Source organism: Capra hircus, chromosome 11, assembly GCF_001704415.2.
Source record: "Capra hircus breed San Clemente chromosome 11, ASM170441v1, whole genome shotgun sequence".
Lineage (NCBI taxonomy): Eukaryota > Metazoa > Chordata > Mammalia > Artiodactyla > Bovidae > Capra > Capra hircus.
In genome coordinates this window covers 105,636,835-105,664,486 of record NC_030818.1, presented here as the reverse complement: position 1 = coordinate 105,664,486, position 27,652 = coordinate 105,636,835, and the positions used below count along the sequence as shown (strand labels likewise).

The 27,652-nt window shown below is 60.4% G+C and overlaps 1 protein-coding gene across 3 annotated transcripts in view; it reads left to right on the top strand.

Moving 5' to 3' along the window:
* The window catches only part of EHMT1 (euchromatic histone lysine methyltransferase 1), a 110,948-nt gene that overhangs the window by 61,176 nt on the left and 22,120 nt on the right, over nucleotides 1-27,652 (top strand). For all 3 annotated transcript variants that reach the window (XR_001918898.1, XR_001918897.1, XM_018056201.1), the window contains exons 7-16: nucleotides 4,430-4,507; nucleotides 5,431-5,551; nucleotides 9,535-9,666; nucleotides 12,378-12,523; nucleotides 15,344-15,487; nucleotides 16,095-16,321; nucleotides 17,351-17,524; nucleotides 18,592-18,674; nucleotides 19,783-19,889; nucleotides 24,608-24,730. Coding sequence is in view for 1 of the 3 variants with exons in the window: in XM_018056201.1 (XP_017911690.1) it covers nucleotides 4,430-4,507; nucleotides 5,431-5,551; nucleotides 9,535-9,666; nucleotides 12,378-12,523; nucleotides 15,344-15,487; nucleotides 16,095-16,321; nucleotides 17,351-17,524; nucleotides 18,592-18,674; nucleotides 19,783-19,889; nucleotides 24,608-24,730 (1,335 nt within the window). In the remaining 2 variants the exon portion in view is untranslated. The remainder of the gene's footprint in view (nucleotides 1-4,429; nucleotides 4,508-5,430; nucleotides 5,552-9,534; nucleotides 9,667-12,377; nucleotides 12,524-15,343; nucleotides 15,488-16,094; nucleotides 16,322-17,350; nucleotides 17,525-18,591; nucleotides 18,675-19,782; nucleotides 19,890-24,607; nucleotides 24,731-27,652) is intronic.

Genomic DNA, 27,652 nt, shown 5'->3' with positions numbered 1-27,652 from the left:
TTCCTTTCTCCAGGGGATCTTCCCGACCCAGGGATTGAGCCCAGGTCTCCCGCATTGCAGGCGGGTTCTTCACTGGCTGAGCCACCAGGGAAGCCCCTCCTGGCCCCTAGAGTGGTGTTTGGAGGGCGCACTCTCAGGCCTGTGCTCACCGCTGCCTGCAGTGGGGTCAGACCCTGGGTGTCCAGGTCCCTCCTCATGGTACCGTGCGCTGCTCTGGGCCCCTCAGCAGGTGCTGTCTGCCCCCTGCTCCCTCCTCCCCGAGCCATTTCCTGTTGTCACGGGGACACTCGGGGCACGGTTGTCCCCTTCGGTGGGTCGTGGATGTCCCCAGGGCGCTGGCTGCAGTGCGTGGGAAGGTGCGGACTTGTGTCAGCGTGCCCCTACACCTCTGTGTTTGCTCCAGGCCGGCCAGGCAGCGCCTCACGGCCGCTAGCCATCAGGGTTTGTTGTGTGACCCCCTCTCTGCGGGCCTGCGGCCAGGGCAGTGTGGTGTGCGCGCATTGCTGACCAGTGGCTCGAAGGACTAGGCTGCCAGCCTTGGCTTTGATGCCAGAGCTCAGGGACACTAGGCTGCTTCTGCGTGATTTCTGGGTCCTGGGTTCTAATTCCGACGTACAGGCCTTTGTCCTTGGCGATTCTGCATAAATCGATGTAAGCTATCTCTTGTTTTTTCATTGCTCAGTGTTCTATGTGTGATTGTTTGATTCACACTGAACTTGTGATGAAACGTGAGGCAGAGCCAAAGCGGGTGGGCGCACGGGGAGGGGCCACCTCCGTGAAGCTGGCTCGGCGGGCCCCGGGGCCGGGCTCCGGGCCGCGAGGCTGCCGGCGGCCGTTGCTCCCCTGGCAACTGGACCGCCCGTGTCGTTCGCATGCGGCGTTGGGATCCAAGTCTGTCTCTGGATTCTCAGTGTTGATGGAAGTCCTCCTCCTCCAGGAAGAATCTAGACACTCAATAACACTGTCTAGATGTTAATACAAAGGGGGAAAAATCAAATGAGTGTCAAGCTGACAGAAGAATCAGGAAAACAAATAAAAGCAAAATCAAGAAGAAAATGTGGAAAATGAAGGAAGATGGTGGGGGCAGGTCTGCATAGGTCAGTGATGGTAAAAGACTGCGGTGGGTCTACGTGCGGCTCTTCGGAGACGGGGAGACGAGAGGCACATGGGCCGGGCCTGAGACGGAATGTGCTTAAACGCCGAGTTCAGTGTCCGTCTGCCAGTCACAGCCACGCCTCAGAGGGACGGGGTGGGGCCCCTTCCCAGGACCTGCTGGAGGCCGTGTCCTGGGGTCTGGCCTGCTGCCACATGGACGGGCCAGGGCGCGGGTCAGCCTGCAGGGCGGGGCCGAGGCGCCCCTGTTTCTGAGTGGAGCCGGTGACTCAGGTGTGGCTGGGGGGTTCGCCCGTGCCGTTGGTTCCTCCGTATTGTTGTGTGAGGGTGTCTGAAGGTGGCCCGGGGTCCCCGAGCCCCTGCGGGGCCGTCGCGGCGCTGGGGCTCACTTGCCTTTCTCATTCTCCTCTGCGGAAGCCTTGCTGCGCCTGTGTTCCCGGCCGGCTGTCCCCAAGCCCTTGGCTATTCTGAGGAGTCTCTGGGGGAGGAGGGGCGCTGGGGGCGGCGTGGGGCTGCCCCCTCCAGCCTGGCTGTCGCTGTGCTCTCCACCCACCGGGGGGCTGTGTGCTTCACGTGGGCCTTGGGCTGAGTGCATCCGCACCACAGTTCTGGCCCCCGAGAAGGCTGGGGGCGTCCTGGAGCGTTTGCCACGTGGACGTCTTCTCTTGTGAAATGCCTGCTGGGAGCTCAGCTGTTAATCTGTGTGGTTGGTCTTCTTACGAGAGCGATCTGTAGGAAAGGAGCCCCTGTGCCCGCGGCTGGCATGCTGCCCCCTGCTCCTCACTGGTGACCGACGCTCGGCGCCCTGGTCTCAGCACTAGGTGGACGGGGTGGGAGGGTGAGCTGTCCCCGGCGCTCTGGCCTGCTGGCTGGGCCTCTGCCCCGTGTGGCCTCTGCCTGCCGCGGCCCCGCGGGTGCCCATTGGTCTGCGTCCTGGACACCGCCACGCTGCTGCCCTCCCCGCCCTTCTCCAGGCCTCAGCTGGTCCCTGCGGCCGCCGTGTGGATTCTCATCCACTGACCCCTACTCCTCCCTTGACAGTCCTGCAGCAGGGGTTTCAGAAGCTGTTAATCTGCCAGTTTTAGTGGGTAGTTCCATTGCTCACTGTTTTTAAAGTAAAAAGCTATCCAGTGAAATTTAAAGCTATTTAAACAAAGCTGACTGAAGGTACCAGGAGCCAGTGGTATGTGTCGGCGGAAGTTTTAAACCGTTGTAAACACGAGCGAAGGACAGCCACCGTCAGGGCCCGCCTGCTGACGCAGCAGACCCCAGTGTGGCCCCCAGGTCAGGGAGACCCCCAGAGAAGGGAGTGGCAGCCCACTCCAGGGTTCCTGCCTGGGAAATCCCATGGCTAGAGGAGCCTGGTGGGCTACAGTCCACGGGGTCGCAAAGAGTTAAACCAGACTCAGCGACTGAACAGCGGCAGTAGCCCCCGTCCCCCCTCACACGGACGCTCCGAGCTGGTCATTCTTGCTGCAAAGCTGTGAGGTGAAAGCCAGAAGGGAGCACTAATATTTAAAAGGACAAGGGAGAGAGTTTGCTGACAATATAATCCTCATCTAAAATGTCCAAGGAAACCAGCTGAGCAGGCACTGTAGCCGGTTAGCCGAGCGTGGGTGGTCCTGCCAGTCGGGGAACGTGCGGACAGCCTGTCAGCAGGACGCCCAGGACGCCGGCTGGCGTTTGCGACCGGGGAGGTCAGGACGGCGCGGCCGGGCCTCTGTGCGGGGGCTGCCGCTCCCCTGACGGTCCTGGGGCGGCCTCGGCAGCTGAGGACTCGGGACACAGCGCCAGTGTCACCCCCAGGCAGCTGCCATCGTGTGACACCGCCAGAGTGCCTAGCAGTACCCTTCACGAGAGACGTCTGTGACCCGTAAGGGGAAAGTCGTACAACTTTGCTGAGAGAGGTTTAAAGAAACGTAAGTTCACGGAATGACCCATAGTTTGTCCGAGTGAGGAGATCCCTTGTGTAGTTTCTCTTGCCCCGTGTTATCCTTGAATTCATCAGAATCCTCACAGGACCTTCGGTGGGGCCAGCTGATGTGGGGGTGTCACGGCGGGAACAGGGGTGGGGTTGGCAGGACGGGGCTTGGTGGGGCCGGGCAGGCACCACACGGGGCGGCCGCTCTCAGAGCTGGGCTTCCAGCTGGGGGCAAAGCCGTGAGCTTCTCAGTGAATGTTACCGGGATGACTGGCAGCAGAGTGGAGGCCGATGAGCGGGTCACGGGGCACAGGAGACGTGGGCTCCGTTCCAGACACACGGGGTGGTGGTCTCACGGTTCTGAGCACACTCAGACCACTGTGTACAAGGGTGGGTATAGATCAGAGACCTGTTACTTAAGAAGCAAATTCCGGAAGATTTGACAGGCCCACACGGGGACTTCCCTGGTGGTCCAGCAGTGTTAAGACCGTCCGAGGCACGGGGGCTCATGCCTTAAGAAAAGAGTTAAAACACTTAGCTGTGGGGAAAAAGCTTTGGAAACCATGTTTCTAATCTCAGATGAAGGCTTGCTGGCCTAAGACACGAGCCCAGAAGCCGTGAATGGGGGAGTGGAGAGGCCTGGCTCCTCTGGTTGGAATCTCAGAAGTTTTATATGAAAAGAAAGAGGGGAAGCAAAGCCCGTAAGACTTGGCCGGGAAATGCTGGGCGCGTGTTTAGCAGGCAGAGGAGATCTCTCCTGTGGGTGTGTGGCTCCCAGTTACTAGAAAGCAGGGACCCAGGGGAGATATGGGCCAGGGCTGTGGGCACCCCCCCTCCCCCAGCACCGGCCGCGGTGGGAGCCCGTGTCTACTGTTTCCCTTGGTGGGGGGGGGTCTTGCGTGTGTGCAGGGCAGAGGCGGGCACGGGTGCACACGGGCTTCAGGGCCACTGCGAGTAGGGGCGGTGAGCTCGGGCACCTCTGTTCTGTGACGGGAGGGATTCTGCAACACGCTTCTCCTTAGAAGAAGGTGACTCAGAGAAGCGTGTCGGGGGCTGCCGCCGGAGGCTGGGCGCGCGTGCCCGCCTGGAAGGGGTCTGAGCATCAGCTGCAGCCTGGGGCTGCGGCCTGGGCCCTCGGCGGGGGCGGGTCGGTTTTGCGCTTTGTGCTCGTGTGTGCTGAGTGCGCTGGTCCTTTCTAATTGCTGTCTGCCGCGCGCGTTGATCTGTGTACAGTTGATGCCCTCCTCCATGCCAGGGCCGCCCCCCAGCTGGGCCCTCAGTGTGGAGCGGGCACGCGGGCGCCCCAGCAGCCCCTCGGCACGGGGGTCCGGGTGCCTGCGCCCAGAGGGTCTCACTGGCTTCTCTTCTCTCTTGGGCCCCCGCGTGGCTGCTCAGGTGGACGGCGAGTCTGAAGAGGAGCAGGAGTCGGCCGGCACTGCAGACGAGGAGGAGGACGGGGACGAGTCCGACCTGGTAACCCCCGCGTGCATGTGTGATGCGCGCCCTGGGGACGTGCCCGTGGAGCGGCTGTGCGCAGGGCCGGGAGGGGCCTCCGGGCCGGCGGGGCGGGGCTCAGCTGAGGGCGGGGTCGGCGGCTCGGCTGGGCCGGCGGGGCTTGGGGAGCTCCTGGCCGTGTCCGTCCAGCCAGGGTAGGTCTCAGAGGGAGACGGTGGCCACGTGGGGGCTGAGAGCAGGGCGCGAGGGCGGCGCTGTGGTGAGGCGTGTGTCTCCCTGGGGCTGGCCCTGGCGCCGTGTGGCTCGCGCTCCTCCCTGGGCGCTGCGCGAAGGCACGGGGCGCCGGGGCCCGGCTCCGGGATCAGGCTCTCGCGCCGGCGCTGAGCCGCCCCGGTGTCTCAGGGTCTCGCGAGCACAGGCCCTTAAGTGTCTCCTCGTCCACGGCCAGCGGGGCGCGTTAGACTTGGCAGCGTGTTCTGTGGGCTGGCTTTCTGTCTGTCTGGCTCGAGGCAGTTAGATCCTGCCTGCGTGGAGGTGTGAGATGCGGACACTCAGGAATCGTGACGTGCCATAAGCAGTGACAGTCTCTGCTTGTTCTCTGGGTTCTGGCTCGTTTGGACGTAGACTTGAAGCAGAGCGGGGCTTTGTTCCTTTTCTCTTGAGCAAGGCGAGTGGGTGTGTGTGATTGAAAGTGGATTCCCTTACTGAGCTGCTTTAGTGTCTGGTAGAACTCTCCCATTTACTTTTTTTTGTGCTGAAACTCAAGTAACCGGGCTTGGAGTGTGTTTAGGGACAGGCGTGGGCATCTCTAAGAATGTGACCTGGAAGGGGTCGTCTGGGAGTGAGCGGGGTCTTGCGGGTGAATGCTGGCCACACGGCAGGAGCCGGAGCCTCTGTGCCTGGAGCCCATGCTCTGCGTTTCTGCCCTCCCCCCTCCCCAGAGCTCAGAGTCCAGCGTCAAGAAGAAGTTCCTCAAGAGGAAGGGGAAGCCTGACAGCCCTTGGATCAAGCCAGCGAGAAAGAGGAGGCGGAGAAGCAAAAAGAAGCCCTGCTCTGTGCTAGGTAGGCCCGGAGCTGCGCGGCCTGGGCGGGAGCGCGCCTCGGCACTGGGGTCTGCGCAGGGCTGCGTTCACCTGGACAACTCCACTGTTAGGACAGCGAACACCCCAGCAGGGACTTTCTTGGGGCTGCTTTAGCGGGGCCCACCCGGTGGCCTCCTGCCTGCGGGCCGCACCCCCACCCCCTGTGCCCTGCCCTTGGTGTCCTGGGCCACAAAGTGCTGCTCAGCCCTTCGGTCAGTCCCCTTCATCAGGGGGTGGTTCTGTCTCAGGCAGACTGGGAGGGGAATGGCCTCAGGCTCAGGGGCCCAGGCCTTGTCTGCAGCTTTGCTGTGGAAGACTGAACGCCGCAGGGGCTGTGCAGTGCTCCGGAGCAGGGCTGGTGAGCCCCCTGGCACCTGTGACAGGAGGCCCTGCCATGCCCTGTGCCTCGCCGAGACCCCTCCCCAGTCAGCCCTCGTGGCCGGCGCTGCTCTGCGGGGTCCTCGCCTGGGGCCAGCGCCGTGGAGTCCGCTCGTGGAGGGCACTTCTCTTTGGCTTCTCCACGCGTCAGTGGGCTGTCCGCGTCGTTGCTGGTGGGCAATGCTGCACGGCTTCAGTTCTCCGATAGAGAAGCAGGTCGTGGAGCTGCCCCTGAAGCGCAGAGGGCCGCCGGCGGCCCCATGTGACAGGCGCTCTGAGACTGGGTCGGGCGGCACCATGTTGTCCCTGAAGCTCCTCTCCTTCACTCACGGTTCTTCACCTCTCTGCCTCGAATCGTCAGCCGAGATCACACACCCTGTGTTTTTGTTGTCGGCTGACAGAAGCCACTGGAGACCCAAGGCTGAACAGTCCTGGGTCTTTGGGATGAAAGCGTTATCGCCACCATCTTGGGTATAGCGTGCAGAATGCCCGTCGGAATATTTATTCAAGCAGGAGTTAGAACTGTATTTCCTTTGTACAGTCTACCGGGGTTCCTCAGGTGGGTGGTGATTTCTGCAGGTGGTCAGCTCCTTCCTGCCTGAGATTTGGGTGCAGACTGGCCTGGACTCAGGGTCTTTGGATACCAAACTTCTGTATTGCTGCTACTGCTGCTGCTAAGTCGCTTCAGTCGTGTCCAACTCTGTGTGACCCCATAGACGGCAGCCTATGAGGCTCCCCCGTCCCTGGGATTCTCCAGGCAAGAACACTGGAGTGGGTTGCCTTTTCCTTTTCCAAAGCGTATCAGTTCAGTTCAGTCGCTCAGTCGTGTCTGACTCTCTGTGACCCCATGAATCGCAGCATGCCAGGCCTCCCTGTCCATCACCAACTCCCAGAGTTCACTCAGACTCATGTCCATCGAGTCAGTGATGCCATCCAGCCATCTCATCCTCTGTCATCCCCTTCTCCTCCTGCCCCCAATCCCTCCCAGCATCAGAGTCTTTTCCAATGAGTCAACTCTTCGCATGAGGTGGCCAAAGTACTGGAGCTTCAGCTTTAGCATCATTCCTTCCAATGAACACCCAAGACTGATTCCTTTAGGATGGACTGGTTGGATCTCCTTGCAGTGCAAGGGACTCTCGAGAGTCTTCTCCAACACCACAGTTCAAAAGCATCATTTCTTCGGCGCTCAGCCTTCTTCACAGTCCAACTCTCACATCCATACATGACCACAGGAAAAACCATAGCCTTGACAATTCCCATCATTGAAATAACATCAGTGGCTTGTCTGTGAACTGTGGGCATTTGCCCTTTGCTGGAGGTGTTAACTATGCTGTGTAAATGCCCGTTTTCACAGGCTTCTTCAGTGAGATGCCCTTACGATGACTGATACCCAGGTGGCCTCATGGGTCATATAGACAGGAGGCCCCACCCCTTGATGGCTCCTCACTTGCATACTTGCCTGTTGTTGGCATGTTCAGAGTGCGTTGCCCTCTGGTGGGTGAGGGGCTCCTTAAACCCCGTTCTCATGGATGGACATTCCCTCCAGCCTTTCCCTGTGGATCCTGGAGCCCGCTGCCTGAGCTGGGCAGGCTCCTAGTGACGCTGTGTGTCTGGGGTGTCCTTAGCTGCCGCACAGCAGCTGCTCTTTCAAGCCTGCCATTCGGCTTTTCTCTTACTTTAAACTAGTGCAGATGCGTGTGCAGTCCTTGCTTGTGCCCTCAGATTGTCTTACCAGCTTTAATGCAGCTCATGAGGTTGTAGAGAAAGGCGTTTGCGTGTGTCTGCGCCTTTGCTCTCCTCGACCCCGCTGCCCCATCCCTGGGGAGCTCGAGTGGAAATAGGACCAGGCAGGAGAAGTGTGGGCGGGTGTGTGTGTGTGATCTGCACGGCTGGTGAGTGTATGTCTCGTGTGTGTGTGTGTATGATTTGTGTGGGTGGTGAGCATCTGTGTGTCTCTCGCATGTATGTGTGTGATCTTTGTAGCTGGAGAGCATCTGTATGACACGTGCGTGTGCGTGAGATGTTTGTTGCTGGCGAGCATCTGTATGTCTTGCACACGTGTGTGTGATCCTCGTTGGCGAGCATCTGACGCACGCACGCGTGTGTGGTCTGTGTGTCTGGCGAACGTCTGTATGTCTCTCTCGCGCGCGTGTGTGATCTGTCTGGCGAGTGTCTACATGTCTCGTGTGCACGTGTGTGTGATCCGTGTGCCTGGCGAGCATCTGTATGACACGCATGTGTGTGTGATCTTTGTTGTTGGGGAGCGTCTGTATATCTCTCGCGCGTGTGTGTGATCTTTGTTGCTGGTGAGCATCTGTATGTCTCTCTCATGCGTGTGTGTGATCTTTGTTGCTGGCGAGCATCTGTATGACGCGCGTGTGTGTGGTCTGTGTGTCTGGCGAGTGTCTACATGTCTCGTGTGCACGTGTGTGTGATCCGTGTGCCTGGCGAGCATCTGTATGACACGCGTGTGTGTGATCTTTGTTGTCGGGCAGCATCTGTATGTCGCGCGCGTGTGTGTGGTCTTTGTTGCTGGGGAGCATCTGTATGTCTCTCTCATGCATGTGTGTCATCTGTGTCTGGCGAGTGTCTGTATGTCTCGTGTGCACGTGTGTGTGATCTTTGTTGCTGGGGAGCGTCTGTATGTCTCTCTCACGCGTGTGTGTGGTCTTTGTTGTTGGGGAGCGTCTGTATGACACGTGTGTGTGTGTGATCTTTGTTGTTGGGGAGTGTCTGTATGACACGCGCGCCTGTGTGTGATCTTTGTTGCTGGCGAGCATCTGTATGACACGCACGTGTGTGTGGTCTTTGTTGTTGGGGAGCGGCTGTATGTCTCTCTCACGCATGTGTGTCATCTGTGTCTGGCGAGTGTCTACATGTCTCGTGTGCACGTGTGTGTGATCCGTGTGCCTGGCGAGCATCTGTATGACACGTGCGTGTGTGTGATCTTTGTTGTTGGGGAGCATCTGTATGACACGCGTGTGTGTGATCCATGTGCCTGGTGAGCGTCTGTATGACACGCACGTGTGTGTGGTCTTTGTTGTTGGGGAGCGTCTGTATGTCTCTCTCACGCGTGTGTGTGGTCTTTGTTGTTGGGGAGCGTCTGTATGACACGCGCGTGTGTGTGATCTTTGTTGTTGGGGAGTGTTTGTATGACACGTGTGTGTGTGTGATCTTTGTTGTTGGGGAGTGTCTGTATGACACGCGCGCCTGTGTGTGATCTTTGTTGCTGGCGAGCATCTGTATGACGCGCGTGTGTGTGTGATCTTTGTTGTTGGGGAGCGTCTGTATATCTCTTGCGCGTGTGTGTGATCTTTGTTGTTGGGGAGCGTCTGTATGTCTCTCTCACGCGTGTGTGTGGTCTTTGTTGCTGGCGAGCATCTGTATGACGTGCGCGTGTGTGCTCTGTGTACCTGGCGAGCGTCTACATGTCTCGTGTGCACGTGTGCGTGACTCGTGTACCTGGTGAGCGTCTGTATTTTCTGCACGCGCATGTGTGTGATCTGCGTGGCTGGTGAGCCTCTGTGCCTCGGGGTGGTGATGCGGCCCCAGCCCCCCGTTTGATGAGGGCACCTTTGGTTGCAGGTTCTGAAGCCTCTGCGTCGTCTTCGGGCAGTGCGGAGCCCACGGCGCCTGGCGACGGCGGGGGGTACGTGGAGGTGCCGCTGGACTCCTTGGATCTCCATGTCCAGGGTGTGCTGACCTCTGACACAGAAGGTGAACGCGTGCGTGGTGGGGCCAGTGGGGGGAGGGCACGTTGGATGCCACGTGGGCAGGACGTGGTGCCGGTCGCCGTGCCCCAGAGGTTGGGTGCAGACACCTGCCGGGGCGGCAGTCCCACAGGCCGCACGAGCTCTTGTTGGCTCCCCACGGGAGGCGCCTCTGCCTGCGGGTGGCAGCGTTCTACGTAACCTGACTGTTTCGTGGCCTCAGACTCCAGCAGTGCTGGCGGAAATGTGTGCCTGCATTGGTGTCGAGCTGCTGGTGCTCAGATGCCCCGTGGTGCGTGTCCGGGGCTGGGTCCCTCACTGAGGTTCTCGCTCCACGGCGCTGGGGTCCTGGCACTGGGGCTGTGTACTCCCACCATCAGAAAACGTTTATCTGGAAAAGGAGCTAACAGCTGTTTGGCCCTTTCGGGAAGTCAGTTTGAAGTCTGGGGATAATGTAAACCCCTGTTAGCTTTGTCTCATGGACCTTGGTGGCTGAAGGGTGTGGCTTCTGGTGGCGTCCAACCAGACACTCTGGAGAGGACGAGTGGGTGGCCTTTAGCTGTGAGCACTGGGGGAGTTCGGGTTACTGGTCCAGCTTGGGAAACTACACCTGTAGCTTAGGAAGAAAGCCATGGCTTATCCCTCAGAGAAGCAGCGGCTTTTCTTCTCGCTGCAGACGTGGCAGAAGCCAGCCAGTGACCCGCTCACAGCCTCCTTCCCGCTGACGTGGCGCGTGTGCTCCTTGCTGCTGAACGTTCCTAGCTTTGTCTCAGGAACGTGCTCCCTTGGACGCCTGCAGGAGGCAGTGCTTATTCTGCCACGTGGCGCGCGGTCGGCGGTGCGAGGGCAGTGCGGCAGGGGCGCCCGTCCAGGCCGAGCCCCGGGCTGAGGGGCGGTGGCCTCCGCCTCCGAGTGCTTGTGCTCAGTGCCTCCGAGTGAGGGCGACACTGAGGGGAGCCCTGCCCTAGGAGAAGAGGCAGCTGCCGGGCGCGGGGCGAGGTGCTTCTCTGGGGGTGTTTCCCCTGGCGCCAGCCCTGCCGGCAGCCACCCAGTCATGCGCTGTCTGGAGAGCTGGTGCTTTGCAGGAACAAGTCGGGGTCTCCAGTTGTGTGTATTCAGTCCTGGAGTTTCAGACCCTTGAGGAGGCAGCTGTGGAGCCCGAGGCTGGACGGGAGGGCAGGGGCCTGGGGATCTTTGGCAGCGAGCCCTGTGACCTGGACCTGCAGGAAAGCGGGGACCAACTTGGTCACAGGGTCCCGGCTCCAGCCCAGAGAGTGTTTGCATTAGGATGGGCAGTGGCCCTCGTCCGTGCCCATGGGTCTGCCGAGCTGGGGTTGGGTGCTGCTCTGACCCCGGCGGCTGGCTGGGGCCGTGGGCAGGCGGCCACAGCCGGTGGGCATGCACGGGGTCCACTGGGACCCGTCTGTCTGATGCCCTGTAGCTCGTCTGCCTGGGCTGCTGGCGGGCCCTTCCCTCACCCTGGCCTTGCAGCCTGTGTCTTGGGCTCAGAGTCAGTCTGCTGAGCAGCGTTGGGGTCTCTGCAGTGGATCACACGCCTCCGTTTGCTCTTGGGAGGCACCGAGGACGGGACCCCAGGGGTCTCAGAGTCGCCCTCCAGCCTAGTTCCTGCGTGAGCCGGCTGTTCCTGGCGCCAGGGCAGGGCTAGGCCTGGGTCCCGAGTGTCCTGGGCCCTGCCCGGCTCCCTCGCAGGGAGAGGAGTGGGCGGTGGGACTGTGTTGCAAGAAGGAACAGGGACTTGCCTTCCTTTGGAAGCCGTAGCTGGGTTGAGGACTCTTTCTGGCCACTGGCCTGTGTCCCCACCAGGAGCCAGCCTGACCGCGGCCCCCCTTTCCCTGGTGCTGTCCCCTCGCTGCCTGCAGGCAGGTCGAGGTAACGTTGCTGTGCCCGAAAGGCTTACTGTGATCCTGGTTTTCTTCTTTGTTTTTCTCCACACGTCCGTCATTCAGCCGGATAGGCCAGCTCTCTGTGCGGTTATGGTGGGACATCACTAAATAGGCTGCCTCTAAACCCTTCCAGGTGGTGCTAGCTCGCTTCAGTCATGCCCCACTCTTGGCGACCCCATAGGCAGGAGCCCACCAGGCTCGTCTGCCCGTGGGACTCTCCAGGCAAGAATGCTGGAGTGGGCTGCCAGGCCCTCCTCCGGGGGAGTCTCCGGACCCAGGGACTGAGCCTGCATCTCTCGCGCCCCCTGCGTTGGCAGACGGGTCCTTTACCGCTGGTGCCGCCTGGGAGACCCAAAATGCCTCCAGGTGCTACCGAATGTCTTGAAGGCAAAGGAGTCACGCTCCGTCGTGTCAGACTGTTTGTGACCCCATGGACTGTAGCCCGCCAAGCTCCTCTGTCCATGGAGTTCTCCAGGCAAGAACACTGGAGTGGGTTGCCATTCCCTTCCCCAAGGGATCTTCCCAACTCGGGGATTGAACCCAGTCTCCTGCATTGCAGGCAGATTCTTTACCACCTGAGCCACCAGGGAAGCTCCCCTTCTAAGTGGACCAAGCGTTTAACATGTGGCCGCAGTTCTGAAACCGAGCAGGGAAGACAAGCACGCTCCTCGTGGGGAGTGGAGTCTTGGCCTGGGCTCCCTGTGTGCCGCCGTGAGCGTGTCTGCAGGGACCCCGTCGCCGGGTGACCCGAGTGTAGCGGAGCATCTGGGCCGGTGGCGTGGCGGCGACACTCACGCGTCTGCTGTGACTGCAGGGCTGGCCAACGGTCCTGACGCGGGCGAGACGGACGGCCTCCAGGAGGTGCCCCTCTGCAGCTGCCGGATGGAGACCCCAAAGAGCCGGGAGATCACCACCCTGGCCAACAACCAGTGCATGGCCACAGAGAGCGTGGACCACCAGGTGAGCCGGCCGCGCCAGGCCGCCTGGGGAGGCGGGCCGTTGGTGTGGCCGTGCCGGGAGGCGGGGGGCGGCCGTGGCCGTGGGTGCTGCTCTGCCGAGGCCGCGCTTCCCAGAGGCTCTCCTGCTTCGCTGTGAGCTGGAGCGTGGATGGCAGAGGCTGAGGCCCCGCCCACCGTCCTTAGGGGAGCTTCCATACAGAGAGTCTCGCAGCTGACCGCTGACGCCGCTGCTCGGGGCCAGCCGCCGCCACTCCTGGCTTTGAGCCAGCGTCACAGCGTGTCTTAGGGGGCAGGAACAGCAGTGGCTCCTGCTGCCATGCGACGCGTCGTGGAAGGTTGGATGTGTGTGTCCTCTGCTCCGGCCAAACGCAGGCAGCTTCCGCCGCCTCCTGCGGCCCTGCGCCTGCCTGGCCGGGGGTGTTCCCGGCTGGTCGGTCCCTTTTGTCCCAGGTCTCGGGGCTGGAGGCCAGCACTCATCTGGGTGCTGTGGCGGTCCCTGCGCCCAGCTGGGTTTGGCCAGAGTGCTTTGGCAGGGATGCGTCGGTCCCCTGGCTCGCAGGTTCCCTGCAGTGCAGTTGTGCCCTCGGAGCGCTGCTGAGCGCTGCCGGGTGAGCAGTTGGGCAGCTTCCCATACTTCCTGCCGCAACCGCGGTGTCGCTGGGGCAGGCGACCCCCTCACCTGCGGGGCTGCTGGGCCCTGAGGCGGGCCCGTCCTGTGTTCGTAGAGTAAGTAGTGATGTCTCTTCCTGCTTTTCCGAATAACGAGCCGGTGCTTCCGCTGCCCCTCCCCGCTGCCATTCCCCAAAGTTCATCTTGGCAACTCAGGGTCTTTTCCTGGGAAATTGATCCAGAAAACAATACAGGTCAGGTGTTCGGCCTGATGAGTCTGTCTCGGGTGCCGGGCACGCCAGTAGCCACACCAGGGGCAGGAAACGGGAGTGGCCCCGGGTGCCCGCTGCCTGGCTTCTGTGCTTTCTGAATGGTCTCGCCGTCCACACGGGTGTCTCTGGACATCGCCGCCCATTTGTCCTTTGTGCTTCTCTGGGGCACGGCCGGGCACTGGGCCCTGTGGAGCCAGCGGCTCCCAGACGCACAGGGCGTCCAGCCCGCCTGTCTGCAGTTGAGACGCAGGTAGGCCTGGCTCAGTGGAGGGGGTGCGCCCCAGCTAAGGCACGCTGTCTGGGCTCTCCTTCACTTAGCAGTGGATGGTTTCATAAGGACCTTGTCATTCCATCTCGTCATGTTACACAGCAGAGCATCCCAGAGGAAGAGCCTTCTCTTCATTTCCTGGTCATTGAGGCCATGGGTTTGCTCTCTGTATTTGGAGGGTGACCAGCTCTGCTTCTAAACTGTCATCGTGAGCTAACGCATTTAAGCAGATTCAGCAGGCTTTCGTCTTTGTGTTACTGTTGTTATTGAAGCTTCCCCGCAGCCCCTGGGCCTGCAGGGCCCTGTTCATCTTGGACTCAGCGTCATTTCACAGTGATACCGAAAGGCCGTTAGGAAGACCGTTTTTGAAAAGATACTTAGAAAGTGAACTGCCTCTCTCTGCTGCTTCACAGAGCGCCCTGGAGCGCTCTCACGCGTGCACAGTCTGTGTGACTCGGGGAACGAGTGATTTCCATGGTGTTACAGAGTCACTCACAGTCAGGACACCTGGATGGTCTCCGGGTAGGGGCACGAGATCAGTGGGCGGTGGGCTGAGGTGCGCGCAGCGCAGCAGACCCTCTGAGGAGCCCCCTTGTGGAGGCGGAGAAGAGCGTCCGCGCTCGTCTGCTCTGAGCGCGGAGGCAGGCGCGCGACCTGGCTGCCTTACTAAACCCGATGGCGGAGCATCTTGGGAACAACGTAGAACAACGGCCCGTTTCTCGTTAAGTAGCTTAAAAATAATTTTCATTTCAAAGATGTTCTGTATGCGATAGGTTTACTGTCGTTTTCAAATAAATTAACATCTGAGTTCTTCTCTCCTAATCTCTAACACGGTCGCTGTGAGTGGGTGCACTGCGCTTGGGCAGAACTCCTAGGCCTTCAGCCGTTGTGAAGAGCAAGTGAGAACGCTGAAGGCAGGGACCCTGCAGACACGGTTCTCCAGCCCCCCTCTCTCTCGCCCTGTCCTGCTCGCTCTCAGCTCAGCTTTGTCCAGGTTCCCCTGTGCCCTGACTGGAGGTTGGGTTTGAGGGCTCCTTGTGGCTGGCCTGTGCTGGCCCCAGCTCCTAGGCTGGGCCCGCTGGGGTTGGACAGCGTCTCCCAGGCTGCCCGCTCTGCTGGGGTGCCGGGAGGCCCTTCTGGTTTCGGGCTCCCGCCTGTCCCTGGCCCATGGGGTACTGCCCTGTCACTGCCGGGACCCTGGTGTCTCAGGGCCCACCTCCCCCACCTGCATCCTGTGGCCTTTGGTTTTAAGTGTTATCTCTGGTTTTGGTTTTGCTGTCTAATTGCTCTGGTTTTTTTGTGGGATTTCAGGGAATTCTTAAGCTGTGGTTACTTTCCCAAAAATATTTCTTCTCTTTGAATGCCCAGGCCACCTTGGCCTCAATGGCTGACGCCCTCAGAGCCGGTTCCCTCATCTTCCTGTGAACTTTACCGAGGCGTCATCTACACGCTTAAGGTTGCCTCTCGGCGTGCGTCTCTGACACACACCGTCGTGCGACCAGCACGCTCCTGATTTCTGTGCGGGGCGGGGGGGGCGGGGCATTGACTCTCACTGGATCCGTTGTCACGTGACCCGTTTCTTCTGGTGGGCTGGGTGGACGTGGAGGACCGCACCGCCTGCCCCCCTCCCGTGCTGGGCGTGGCGTGCTGACCTGGTCTCTCCCGATTGCAGCTGGGCAGGTGCACAAACAGCGTGGTGAAGCATGAGCTGATGCGTCCGTCCAGCAAGGCGCCGCTGCTGGTGCTGTGTGAGGACCACCGGGGCCGGATGGTGAAGCACCAGTGTTGCCCTGGCTGCGGCCACTTCTGCACGGCTGTGAGTGCCGCCCTGCTCCAGGGCGCCGGGCCCCCAGCTGCCCTCCCACCGCCCCCAGGTCTGCCCCCGTGTCGTCCCCTGCAGGGCCCCGGGCCGTCTTCCTCGGTGGCTTGGCCACAGACGCTCCCAGGCCCTCTCTTGGCTGATGGGCTCCGTGTGGCCCCTTGTGCTCCTGGCCGAGAGCCTCTCTCCTGGGGCTTTTCCAGACACCACAGATCTGTGTCCTCCCTGTCCTCCACATCCTTTCATGCCTCTGCTGAAAGGTGACCCCAGGTCCTGCTTTCTACCCCAGAGCGCAACCTGCGGCTGGGTGGGCTCTGCTGAGGGCTGCTGCCGGCTCTCAGGGCTGTGAGTCTGCTTCCCGGGTGTGTCCTCCATGGGTCTCCACACGGCTCACCCTGAGCCGTGCGCGCAGAGCGAGGCGCGGGGTGGGGATGCCCTCTGCTTCCAGCAGGGCGCGAGTGGATGCGCCTCGGGGGGGCGCAGGGCCGCAGGCCGTCTCCCCTCCGCACGCCGGCCCCCTGCCCCGCGCATGTGTGTGCTCGGGTTCCCTTTCCTTTCTGCATTTTAGTCCCAGTCAGAATGACTTGTTGCCCCCCCTCTTTAGGGTAATTTTATGGAATGTCAGCCTGAGAGCAGCATTTCTCATCGTTTCCACAAAGCCTGTGCCTCTCGAGTCAATGATGCCAGCTACTGCCCCCACTGTGGGGAGGAGACCTCCAAGGCCAGAGAGGTGACCATTGCGAAGGCAGACACGACGTCCACGGCGACCCTGGCGCCCGGGCAGGAGAAGAGCTGTGTAGCGGAGGGCAGGGCCGACACCACCACGGGAAGGTACGTGCCCCCGGCCGCCAGGGGCCTCCCTGCTGGCGCCGCCGTGAGCTCTGACCCGTGAGGCTGGGAGGCACGGTGGCTTGTGTCTGCTCACTGCCCTGCGCACGTGTCTCTGCACACACCCTCGCCTGTGTGTGAACCTGCGTCTCAGTGTCCTCGGCGATGTGTGCCAGCGTTCTGTGCCGAAGCACAGTGCTGCCTGGGACAGCGGCACCTGTGTGTGCCCGCCCCTGCCTGCGGGGACCCGTGTGCACGTGTGCGGTGGGGCGCAGCGTCAGCTGCTGGGTCGCCTGCTGCCCTGAGTCGCGTTCTGGACGCCCTAGCTGAGCACACAAGGAACAGGCTACAAGAGAAGGGTTCGTACTGCAGACATACAGCTGTCTTCCTAAAAGAAGTAGTGGGAACACTGAAGAACTCACAGAGCTGACTGGAGTCAGTCGGCCAGGTGGTCAGTTAAGAAAAGGTGCCGAAGCCTTGTCCTCACCAGCCTGTCCAGCTGGGAGCCAGGGTAAAGGAGAGCCTTCAGAACAGCAGCAGATGCAGACCTGCCCTAACCCGTGGCTGAAGAGCTGCCGAAGGCTAAGAGGCTCAGATTGTAAACATTCAGAACTTAGTATTGGGATGGTGTTGATGCCATCATATTTCTGTGAGTTGATTATGTTAATCTATAAGTTTAATGCTCTTTGAGTCAAAATTCCAAGGTGTTCCTTGTGTTGGTCAGGCAGTGGACTTGAGATTCAACCCGGAGTTCATTCTCTAAAGCAAACTTGAGCATTTGTCCAGAAGTCCAGGAAAGGCTGCGCACACTTCTGAGTGTCCTCTGTTTTCGGGGGTTTGGTCTGCGTCTGGCGCCTCCCTCCGGGCCCGGAGCAGACAGTTGGTGAGCCCGAGGTCATTTTCTGTCTCGGCGGAGCAGCTCAGCTGGGGGTCTGAGGGGATCCTATTTTGTGTATTCATCGGTTTCCATAAGAGGGGGAAGTTTGCATGTCTCTAAAACTCAGAATTCCACTTATTTTTTCCTCCCTGAAGCGCTGCTGGCCCCCTGCTCTCAGAGGAGGACAAGCCGCAGAGCCTGGCCCCCCAGGTGCCGGAGGGCTTCGACCCCACAGGGCCAGCTGGGCTGGGGAAGCCGGCACCGGGCCTCTCCCAGGGGCCTGGGAAGGAGACCCTGGAGAGCGCGCTCATCGCCCTGGACTCTGAAAAGTAAGCCCTTCCTGCAGCCTCCATCCCCCCGGTCTTCCTGCATGAGGCCCGCACTGCGTTGCTGGGTGTCCCCATCCGCCAGCGTCTGTGCGCGCAGAGGCCACACGTCCCCGCCGTGTGCACCCCCGCAGGCGCTCCCAGGAGTCGCTGAAGCTGCCCTGAGGGCTGTTGACGCACCCCCTCGTTACTCTGGAAACCATGGATACCAGTTGCAGCTTGTCATGGCACACCCCCGAAGGCATGGTGAGGGCAGTCCCGGAGGCCGGCGAGGCGTCCCGGAGGCTGGCGAGGCGTCCCAGATGTTGCTGGCCGGAGCTCTGACCTCAGGGCCGGAGGGCCGCCACTACTCTGAGGCTGCTCGTCTGTGAGGGTGGGTCTGGAGCAGGCGCCCTCTTGGTCTTGCCTGCGGCTCCCGACTCCTGCAGCCCACCTGGGTGTCTGCAGGAGGGCCTGGCATCCCCAACCCATGACTGCACGGGTGACCGCACAGGTGACCCTGGGCTCAGGTGACCCCGGGCTCAGGGCTGTAGCCAGGCTGTATGGCTCCTCCCTGGAGCGTCAGGGTCCCGTCTTGTCCTTGGGTGGTTGTGTCGTGGGACACGGTCCTGAGTCCCGACGGCTCTCTGTCCGCCTCCAGCCTGGTGTCTGGCCCTGGTCTCACAGTGACTGTTGGGTGCCCTGCCCCCTCACCAGGCTCAGACTCTACTTGAGCAGGGTGGGTGTAGCTGGGTGGGATACCCTGCCCCACCACCTCAGGGGTCCCTCGACCTCATGCTGCAGAGCAGCAGGCTGCTCTGTGCCCCGTGTGGAATGCCGAGGCCTCAGGCACTGTTCCCATGCGTAGGTGAAGGAGGTGGCCACACGCGCTTAGTGTTCTTATCGTGAGGCACCTGGTGGATGTGGCAGCCTTCACCTTGAAGGCTGGGCATGAGGGCCTCACCCAGACCTCCCCAGCCTGCAGGTGGGGTGTGTGGGTGGCGTGTGTACATGCGTGTGCGTGTGCGTGTCCGCTTGCACGTGGGTGGTGTGGGAGCTGTGCTCGCCGCTGACCCGCGTTCTCTCTACAGACCCAAGAAGCTCCGCTTCCACCCGAAGCAGCTGTACTTCTCGGCGCGGCAGGGAGAGCTGCAGAAGGTGCTGCTCATGTTGGGTAGGTGGGCGAGCGCGTCCGTCCTCGCGGGCCTGTCCTCGCAGGCCTGTCCTCGTGGGCCGTCCTCGCGGGCCCGTCCTCGCGGGCCCGCCCTGTCCTCGCGGGCCTGTCCTCGCGGGCCTGTCCTCGCGGGCCCGCCCTGTCCTCGCGGGCCTGTCCTCACGGGCCTGTCCTCGCGGGCCCGCCCTGTCCTTGCGGGCCCGTCCTCGTGGGCCCGTCCTCGCGGGCCGTCCTCGCGGGCCGTCCTCGCGGGCCCGTCCTCGCGGGCCCGTTCTCGCGGGCCTGTCCTCGCGGTCCCGCCCTGTCCTCGCGGGCCTGTCCTCGCGGTCCCGCCCTGTCCCACCCTGTCCGCTGCTCTGCTCAGCGCACACAGGCCGCCCCCGGGTTTAGCGTGTTGGCCACGTTCCTGCTCAGTCAGTCACGGCGGTGGGAGTGTCTGCCTGGAATTAGCAGGGATGAGGCGTGTGATCGTTAAGCAGTGCTGTGGAGTCAGTAGCGGCACCGACAGCGAGCCGGGCTTGTGCTGTGTGCATGCGCCTGCGTCTTCTGTGCAGAGAGCAGCCCAGGACACCCGTGCTGTCAGCGACCTCCTGCGGCTGTGGTTCTGACCCACCGGGGGCTGAGGAGCAGGCAGTGCTTTGCTTCTGAGCTCAGTGCTTTGGGCTGGAGAAGGTGGATGCAGAATCTCTTTACTTGATAGGAAGTCAAGAAACAAGCGTAGCAGTTTGTTCTGGGGAGAAAAGGTTTTTTTTATGTTGGCCATAGTGGCAGTTTTAATCATATTCCTGTTAGACCTTGTGTAGTACTGAGGTCGCCTCATTGTTCTGGGGTTAACCTCATGGCCCGTGTCCATGCCAGGCTGGGAGCTGCGCTCAGCAACCGCCTCCCCTTAGGGCCTGGCCTGGGGGTCCTGCTCCCATGGAGCGTCCATCCTGGGGCCCCTCCAGCCTCATGTTGGGGCAGAGGCCGGCTGGGGGACATGGGAGAGGTGCTGGGGCCTTTGACCGCAGCTTGCCTGCTGTCCCCCGGGACTTCCCCACCCTGGACCGGCCTGCCTGGGTGGGGGGTCGTGCCTGATGAGTAATCGGCGCCCCTTGCTTGTTTGCAGTTGACGGGATCGATCCCAACTTCAAGATGGAGCATCAGAACAAGCGCTCGCCCCTGCACGCCGCGGCGGAGGCTGGCCACGTGGACATCTGCCATATGCTTATCCAGGTGGGCTGCGGGTTGCGGCGGCAGCCGGCCGGGGCTCGGGCACTGCTGTGCTGAGGGCTCTGTGTCTCTCAGTGTTTCCCGACTGGCTCTCGCTCGCTTTGAGGCTTCATGTCGCTGACTTCCCAGGCTGGGGGTTCAGCCGAGGCGCGCGCACGTGCCGCTCTGCCCACCTCCTGCAGTGAGAGCTTGCATCCTGTGGTCCCGTGAATGTTCCATGGTTGTATGAGGGGCACCCCCCACACAGCAGGCACACTGGCCTCTGTGTTATCTGGCCGTGCGTCGCCCACTCTGAGCGCTGTCTCTCTGGGAGGTCCGCTCAACCCAGGCCCCCGTGGGACCTTGGTTCCCTGGAGGCCACCTTTCAGCTGGTTCTTCATCTCTGGATCCTTCAGGACATTTCTTTTCGCTTGTGGGTCTAGACTCGCCGCTCAGCCCCCAGCTCAGTCTGGGGTCTTTCTGTCTGGGCTCTGGGGCCCTCCCTGTGCACCCACGCTGTGTTTGCCTGGCGCGCCTCCTCTCCAGCTCTGCGCCCTTCGAGCCCGCCTTCTTGGCACTGCTCCACGGGGCCCTCGGCTCCTCTGGGGGTTCCCCTGTGCTGCTGCATGTGAACCCCTGGGTCTCCTCTTGCTCCCCGACAGACCCTTCTCAGTGACCTCTGCGTCTCCCTGCAGCGTCGGAAACTCTGTTCTATGTCCTCGTCTTTCTCATTTCAGGTTCTACCCAAATGCCTGGTGCTGGCTTGTTTATGTGAAAGAGAAAGGGCTGAAATGCCGGAGGGGGGGCTCTTGGTTGGGCCTGTCAGCTGGCAGTTTTCGTGTTGGAGCCCCAGGAGTGCTCTGGGCCTGGGAGCATGGTGTGCCTCCCCTGGGACCTCGGGGCCCCTGTCGCCACCCGCTGGCCTGTGTGTCCCCGCCTCCTCACCTGCGCTGTGCACACAGGGTAGGGCTGTGTGTCAGTGTGGAGCCTGCTTTCGCGTGGATGTTTACAGTAGGTTTACCTGTTGGTTTAGATTTCTGACGCCTGAGACCTGCTTGTCAGATCCCTCTCAGCTTTGGCTTGGGTACGCCAGAGGCCCGTTTGGACGGACCTGTTTACATAGCATGCAGCTGGGTTCTGCTGCCGCCTCTTCTGACTTCCTCCTTCCTCTAGAGGAGGCGACTCTGCACTCCTTTGAAAGGACCTATTTCCCCCAACCTTTTTGAAAGAAAGAAAAGAAAGTGAATTCGCTCAGTTGTGTCCGACTCTTTGTGACCCCAGGGACTGTTGCCCAACCAGGCTTCTCTGTCCATGGGGATTTGCCAAGCAAGAATACTGGAGTGGGTTGCCATTTCCTTCTCCAAGGGATCTTCCCGACCCAGGGATCAAACCCGGGTCTCCCACACTGCAGGCAGATGCTTTACCATTTGAGCCACTAGGGAAATTCCACCTTTTTGAAAAAATTCATTTATTTATCTGTCTTTTTTTTTTGGCAGTACCGACTCAATGGATGTGAGTTTAAGCTCCGGGAGTTGGTGGTGGACAGGGAGGCCTGGCGTACTGCGGTCCACGGGCCGCACAGAGTCGGACACGGCTGAGCGAGACTGCGCTGAGCGGAGCTGGGCTTTCCCTGCCGCTCGGGCTCTTCTCTAGCTGTGGTGCTCGGGCGTCTCTGCAGGGGCCTCTCTCGCTGTGGAGCGCGAGCTCTGAGTGTTTGGGCCTGGGTAGCTGAGGTGCGAGGCCCCCGCTGTTGCAGCCCCGGGGCTCGAGCTCAGGCTCGGGAGCTGCGTCACGCGGGCTGAGTGGCCCCGGGGTGCACGGAGTCTCCCAGGTGAGGGAGTGAGCCTGTGCCTTCTGCTTCGGCAGAGGTGCCGCCAGGGGAGGCCCCACTGGTTGTACGTTAAAATGCGTGTGTGTGTGCGTGTTTGCTGTTGTGTAGTTGCTAAGCCACGTCTCACTCTCTGTGACCTTGTGGTCTGCAGCCCACCAGGCCTTTCTGTCCACGAGACTTCCCAGGCACGGATACTGGAGTGGGTTGCCATTTTCTTCTCCAGGGCATGTTTCTGACTCAGGGTGTAAAGAGTCCTACATTGGCAGGCGGATTCTTTGCCGCTGAGCCGCCAGGAAGGCCTGTGTGATTAATAAAGAAGAGTCTAAAATGTCAGCATCTCGGTTCCTCTTAATGGCCCTAGAGGGAACCGGCCTGGGCTGCTTCTCCCCTGAAGCACTGTGTCCCGTCCTCAGGCGGCTCTGAGGCTGGCGGCGTCATGGCCGCGTGTGTGTCTCTGTGGGCTCACTGCCCTGCAGGCATCTTCGGCCACACGGCTGAGCTCTGTCCACCTCTGAACTCCACACGGTGTGACTTGTTTGCCTTTTTTCGTTCAAAGAGCAACGACCTAAGGGGTCGTTGAGACCCTGGGGCCCACTCGCTGACCCCCTGCCCATTCCTGCTTCTGCCCACGGGCGGTGATCGAGGAGCCGTCCCGAGGGGGAGCGCAGGAGTGCTGTGTGCTGCTTCGCGGCGTCTCTTGAGTTGTAAACTGTTGCAGAATAAAACGTGACGCGTTGGTTTAGAAAGAATTGGTTTAGAAGGAAAGAGCTGGTTTAGAAAAACAACGCTTCACGTTAGCGATCTTTACGACCCTGCACTGTCTGTCTGAGCCTGGGGGTATGACGGCTGGGCACGTCTCAGGCGAGGTTCTCAAGCGCATAGTTGAGTGGTGTCCAGGGCTGCGCACTCCCAAGGCGGGCCGCCCTTCCCCAGAGCCCCAGCGTGCGTGGTGGGCGGGCTCACTCTGCTTCGCCCTGGATCCCACGGCGCTGCTTCTTGGAGGCCCGGCTCTCCTGCGTGCCTGCTTCCTGTGCCCTCCTCCCGGCAGGCCCCAGCCGCGGCCCTGTGCCCTCTCCTGGCCCCAGGCAGCCAGGCAGCGCCCTTACTCATGGTGTGGTCAGGGTAGGGGGTCGCCTGTGAAGAGTGTTTTTGGTCATTCTTGGTCTGACTCGTTTCCACGCCGAGGTCTCAGTGGAAGCAGCTCCAACTAGGCAGCTTCAGCACTGTGGCCATAGAACTAAAGAGACCCAAGTGGGGGCCGCCTCCCACGCGCTGCTGTGGACTGGGCCCATCCCGCTTGTCCCCACGCCGCTTGTCCCCACGCCGGCCCCTGCTCTGGCCTCTCCTGCTGGTCGTCCGTCTCTCCTGCACGTCTGTCTGTCTGTCTTGGCTCTGTCTCCGTCCGTCCCTCTAGGAGGTTTGATCAGGTCCTCTCACCTGCTCTGCTCTGCCCTGACCTGGTGCCAGCTGTGAGCCGGGAGTCTTCCGGTCAGAAAGGTGCCTGTCCTCGCAGCCTCGGGGCCCAGGGAAGGGGAGAGCAGCGGCTGTTGCCTTGACACGTGCCACCCTGTTCTCTGGGGGCTCACCCTCCGTCCCCCTCCTCCCGTGTCTCAGATGGCTTGGCATCGTCTCCCGGGCGCCCCACCTCTCCCTGGAACGGTCGCTCACCTTCGGGCTGGCTTTCCTGCTGTGGCCCTGGGCCGCCCACGCATCCTTGTGCGGGGCTTCCATGCCGCCGGCGGGGTGGGTCACTGACCGGCTCGGGTTTCAGACAAGCGCGTGGAGCGCCAGTCCTTGCAGGCCCGGGGTCTCGGTGCTGGGCGGGGCGATGTTCCTCTGACCCTGGCCCTCTGCAGCGCGGCCCCTGCCTCCGCTCTTGGCCACCAGCCTGTGCAGCCCTCAGACTTGGGCCCTCCCTTTGGGGCTGCCCACCCTCTGAGGGCTCAGGGTGGCTGGGGGTCTGGGGGAGTCTTGCCAGGTGTGTGTCCCCAGTCACAGGCACTGCCTGGCCTTCTGCTGGCAGAGGCTCATCCTGCCTGTGCACCCGGGCAGAGTGGCTGGCCTCACGCCAGCCTTCTGGGCCCCGCGCAGCCTCCGCCCTGCCGGCCCCTCACCTGTGTGCTCTTCCAGGTTGCTATGGGGTCCTGGCTCCGCCTCGCCCTCAGATGGGCTCGGACCAGTGTCCCGCGCGTTTACCACGCGTTTACCACCCACTGCCCCGTTCCGCCTGTGGCTCTGCCTGGAGGCCAGTGGGTCTCCTTCCAGCCCCTGCTGCTCAGCCCCTGGCTTCCGTGCGCCCTTCTCTGTCTGCTCGTTGATTTCTCACTAAACTGTTGCTCTTGTGTTTTAGTTGCTGATAATAGGAACAGCCTTGCAGGTGTTGCTCTTTGTGTGTCGGGCCAGTTTCTCCCGACACAGAAAAGGCCCAGCTGCCAAATAGTCTGTTCTCAGTGGACAACTCACCTCAGGCGTCTGCAGTTTCAGGCAGAATTTACCCAAGGACTCGTGCTTGCTCATTAGTTTTAAGTGCGCCCACTACTGGAAAATACATGCTGGAGATGAATGTTTGTTCAGTTTATTTTAGCGAGCATTAGAACAGCCCAGAAAGAGCTCCGAGGTCACTGCAAGCGGGTCCCCTCACCTCCTGGCCCCGCCTTGCGGAGACCCTCTCCTCGCCTCTTCTTTGTCTGCGCTGGGGTCTCACTTTCTTATTTCTAAGGGGTTGTCAGTGATGTTGCTATCTTTACCAAGTTAAATGAGAAGTGAAATGCTCTTCTTGACAGAAAATAGAATAATCACTTTGGAGCCTCAGGCTTAGACGGCAGAGAGACCGAATCAGCCCCTGTGCGCCTGGGGGCATTTCCTCCCGGGGTGTGGCTGCAGGCTGAGTGTCTGTCCCTCTTCCCACCAGGCGGGCGCCAACATCGACACCTGCTCCGAGGACCAGAGGACCCCGCTGATGGAGGCTGCCGAGAACAACCACTTGGACGCAGTGAAGTACCTCATCAAGGCCGGGGCCCTCGTGGATCCCAAGGTACTTGCCGCGCACCCCGCTCCCCATAGCGCTCCTTGTGAGGAGGAGCAGGGCCGCTTCCCTGGGACGCCTTCAGGGATTGGCGGCCACGGGGCACCCACAGGTGTCTAGAAGTAGGCAGTGCAGCTTGCCCGGCGGCAGTTTACTCGTGGGAAGTACCGTGAGCGCGGGCTCCACGGAGCCTGCCGCAGACAAGCACCCATGAGGGTTTGTGTGTGGAGGGTCCGGTGCCATCCTTCATGGTGGGCACCTCCCTTCTTCCGCCTGCTGTTTGGAGCCCTTACTCAGGAAAGTCGTCACCGTGCAGAGTGCCGGGTTGGGTGAAGCACAAGCTGGGGTCGAGATTGCCAGGACAAATACCAACAACCTCAGGTTATGCCGATGATACCGCTGTAAAGGCAGAAAGTGAAAAGGAGCTAAACAGCCTTTTAACGAGGGTGAAAGGAGAGTGAGAAAGCTGGCTTAAAACTCAGTGGTAAAACCACTAAGATCGCGCCATGCGGTCCTGTCACTGCGTGGCAAACAGGAGGAGAAAAGGTGGAGGCTGCGGCAGATCCCCTCTTCCTGGGCCCCAAACCACTGTGGCTGGTGCTTGCAGCCTTGAAATAAGAAGGTGACTGCTTCTTGGAAGGAAAGCTGTAGCCTGCTGCTGCTGCTAAGTCGCTTCAGTCCTGTCCGACTCTGCGACCCCATGGACGGCAGCCCACCAGGCTCCTCCGTCCCTGGGGTTCTCCAAGCAAGAACACTGGAATGGGTTGCCACTGCCTTCTCCAATGCATGGAAGTGAAAAGTGAAAGTGAAGTCGCTCAGTCGTGTCCAATTCATAGTGACCCCATGGACGGCAGCCCACCAGGCTCCTCCGTCCATGGGATTTTCCAGGCGAGAGCACTGGAGTAGGGTGCCATCGCCTGTAACAAACTAGACAGTGTGTTAAAAAGCAAAGACATCACTTTGCTGACAAAGGCCCGTATAGTTAAGGCTATGGTCTTTCCAGTAGTCATGTATGGATGTGAGAGTTGGAGCATAAAGAGGGCTGAGTGCCAAAGAATTGATGCTTTTGAATTGTGATACTGGAGAAGATTCTTGAGAGTCCTTGGACAACAAGGAGATCAAACCAGTCAATCTTAAAGGATATCAACTCTGAATATTCATTGGAAGGACTGATGCTGAAACTCTAATGATTGGCAACCTGATGCAAAGAACCAACTCATTGGAAAAGACCCTGATGCTGGGAAGGATCGGAGGCAGGATGAGAAGGGGACGACAGAAGATGAGATGGTTGGATAGCATCACTGATTCAATGGACATGAACTTGGACAGACTCTGGGAGATGGTGAGGGGCAGGGCCTGGTGTGCTGCCGTCCATGGGGTCACAAAGAATCAGACGTGACTTGGCACCTGAACAATGACAGCAGCTGGGGAAAGAGAAAAAGGCCTCCGTGTTGGAAAGGGGAAGAAAAATAGTCTCTGTGCACAGACAACACACAGAAAGTCTTGAAGAGTCCACACGGAGACGCGTCAGTCCTGATCAGTGTGTGTGAGAGAGTTTATATATCAAGTCAGCACATAAGTGTCAGTTGCATTTCTACGCTTGTGAACAATCCAAAAAGCAAATTAAGAGCACAGTTCCATTCACAGTAGCATCAAGAAGAAGAAAAAACTTTGGAATAAGCTTAATCAAGGAGGCAAAAGATTCGCACACCAGAAGAACGCTGAAAGAGACTCAAGAAGGCACCGGTGAATGGACATCACCCTTGCCCTGTTGAATGGACAGCACCCTTGCCCTGTTGAATGGACATCACCCTTACCCTGTGTTCATGGAGCAGGAGCAGGCGGTGCTTTGACCCCTTGTTAACTGCAGGGCGTGGATCCCAGGGCCCCCGCAGATCCCAGCCCGCCAGCGCTCCAGTCCCCTGATGAGACTGTGTGGCCTTCAGCCCTCCGTGTTGTGGTTCTGCATCTGTGGGCGCTGAGTGCTGACTGTGTTGCTGGAAAGTCTTACTGCCCAGAACCACCTACAGGTCAGTGCAGTTCCTGTCAGAGTCCCAGCACTGTTCTCTACAGGGAAACCCTGAACAGTCAAAATAGTCTTGCCAAAGAGCAACGCTGGAGGCCTCACACTTGCTGACTTCAGAACTTAGGAGAGAGCTGCAGTAGTCCAAAGAGTGTGGTACCTGCCTCGAGGCGGACGCGCGGAGCGGCGGATGGAGAGCCGTGCAGAGATGGGCGTGTGGGACGGCACAGAGCGCCTGAAGTACGCCCTGCAGGCATGATCGGGTGATTCCTGTTGCGGCCCAGACCATCCGGTGGCAGGAAAGGGTGTCCTTCACCACACGTGCTGGGGCACCTGGACGCCACACACAGGCGAGTGAGGCTGGGCTCCTTCCTGTGCATTCATAAGCTAACCCAGGGGGGTCGGAGACCTACGTTCAAGAGCTGGAACTGTGAAGCACTTGGCAGAAAACAGGGAGACCCATGTGGCTCTGGGCTTGAGTGCCTTCTTGGACATGACTCAGGAGCACAGACCACGAGAGGAGCATGGGCAGCTTAGACGCTACAGAATTAGGCCTGTGGCCCATCAGAGGAGGATGGAGAGACCACCCCCGGGGGAGGGAAGCATTCGCCAGTCCTGTGTCTGCTGGGCCTCACTCTCTAGGCCATACAGACATGTCCTGCTGCTAGACTGCAGCCCAGCTCAGAAGTGGGCAGAGTTTGAGCAGACATTTCTGCAGAGAAGATGCTTACATTTGAACGGCCAGTTGGCACATAAAAAGATGCTCAACATCATTAGTCATTAGGGAAATGCATTCAAAGCTGCAGCGAGACCCCATAGGACAACTGCTGTCTAAATGTCAGAAGACAGGTGCCAGCAAAGCTGTGGACAGGCTGGGATTCTCACGCATTGTTGGTGGGAATGTGAAG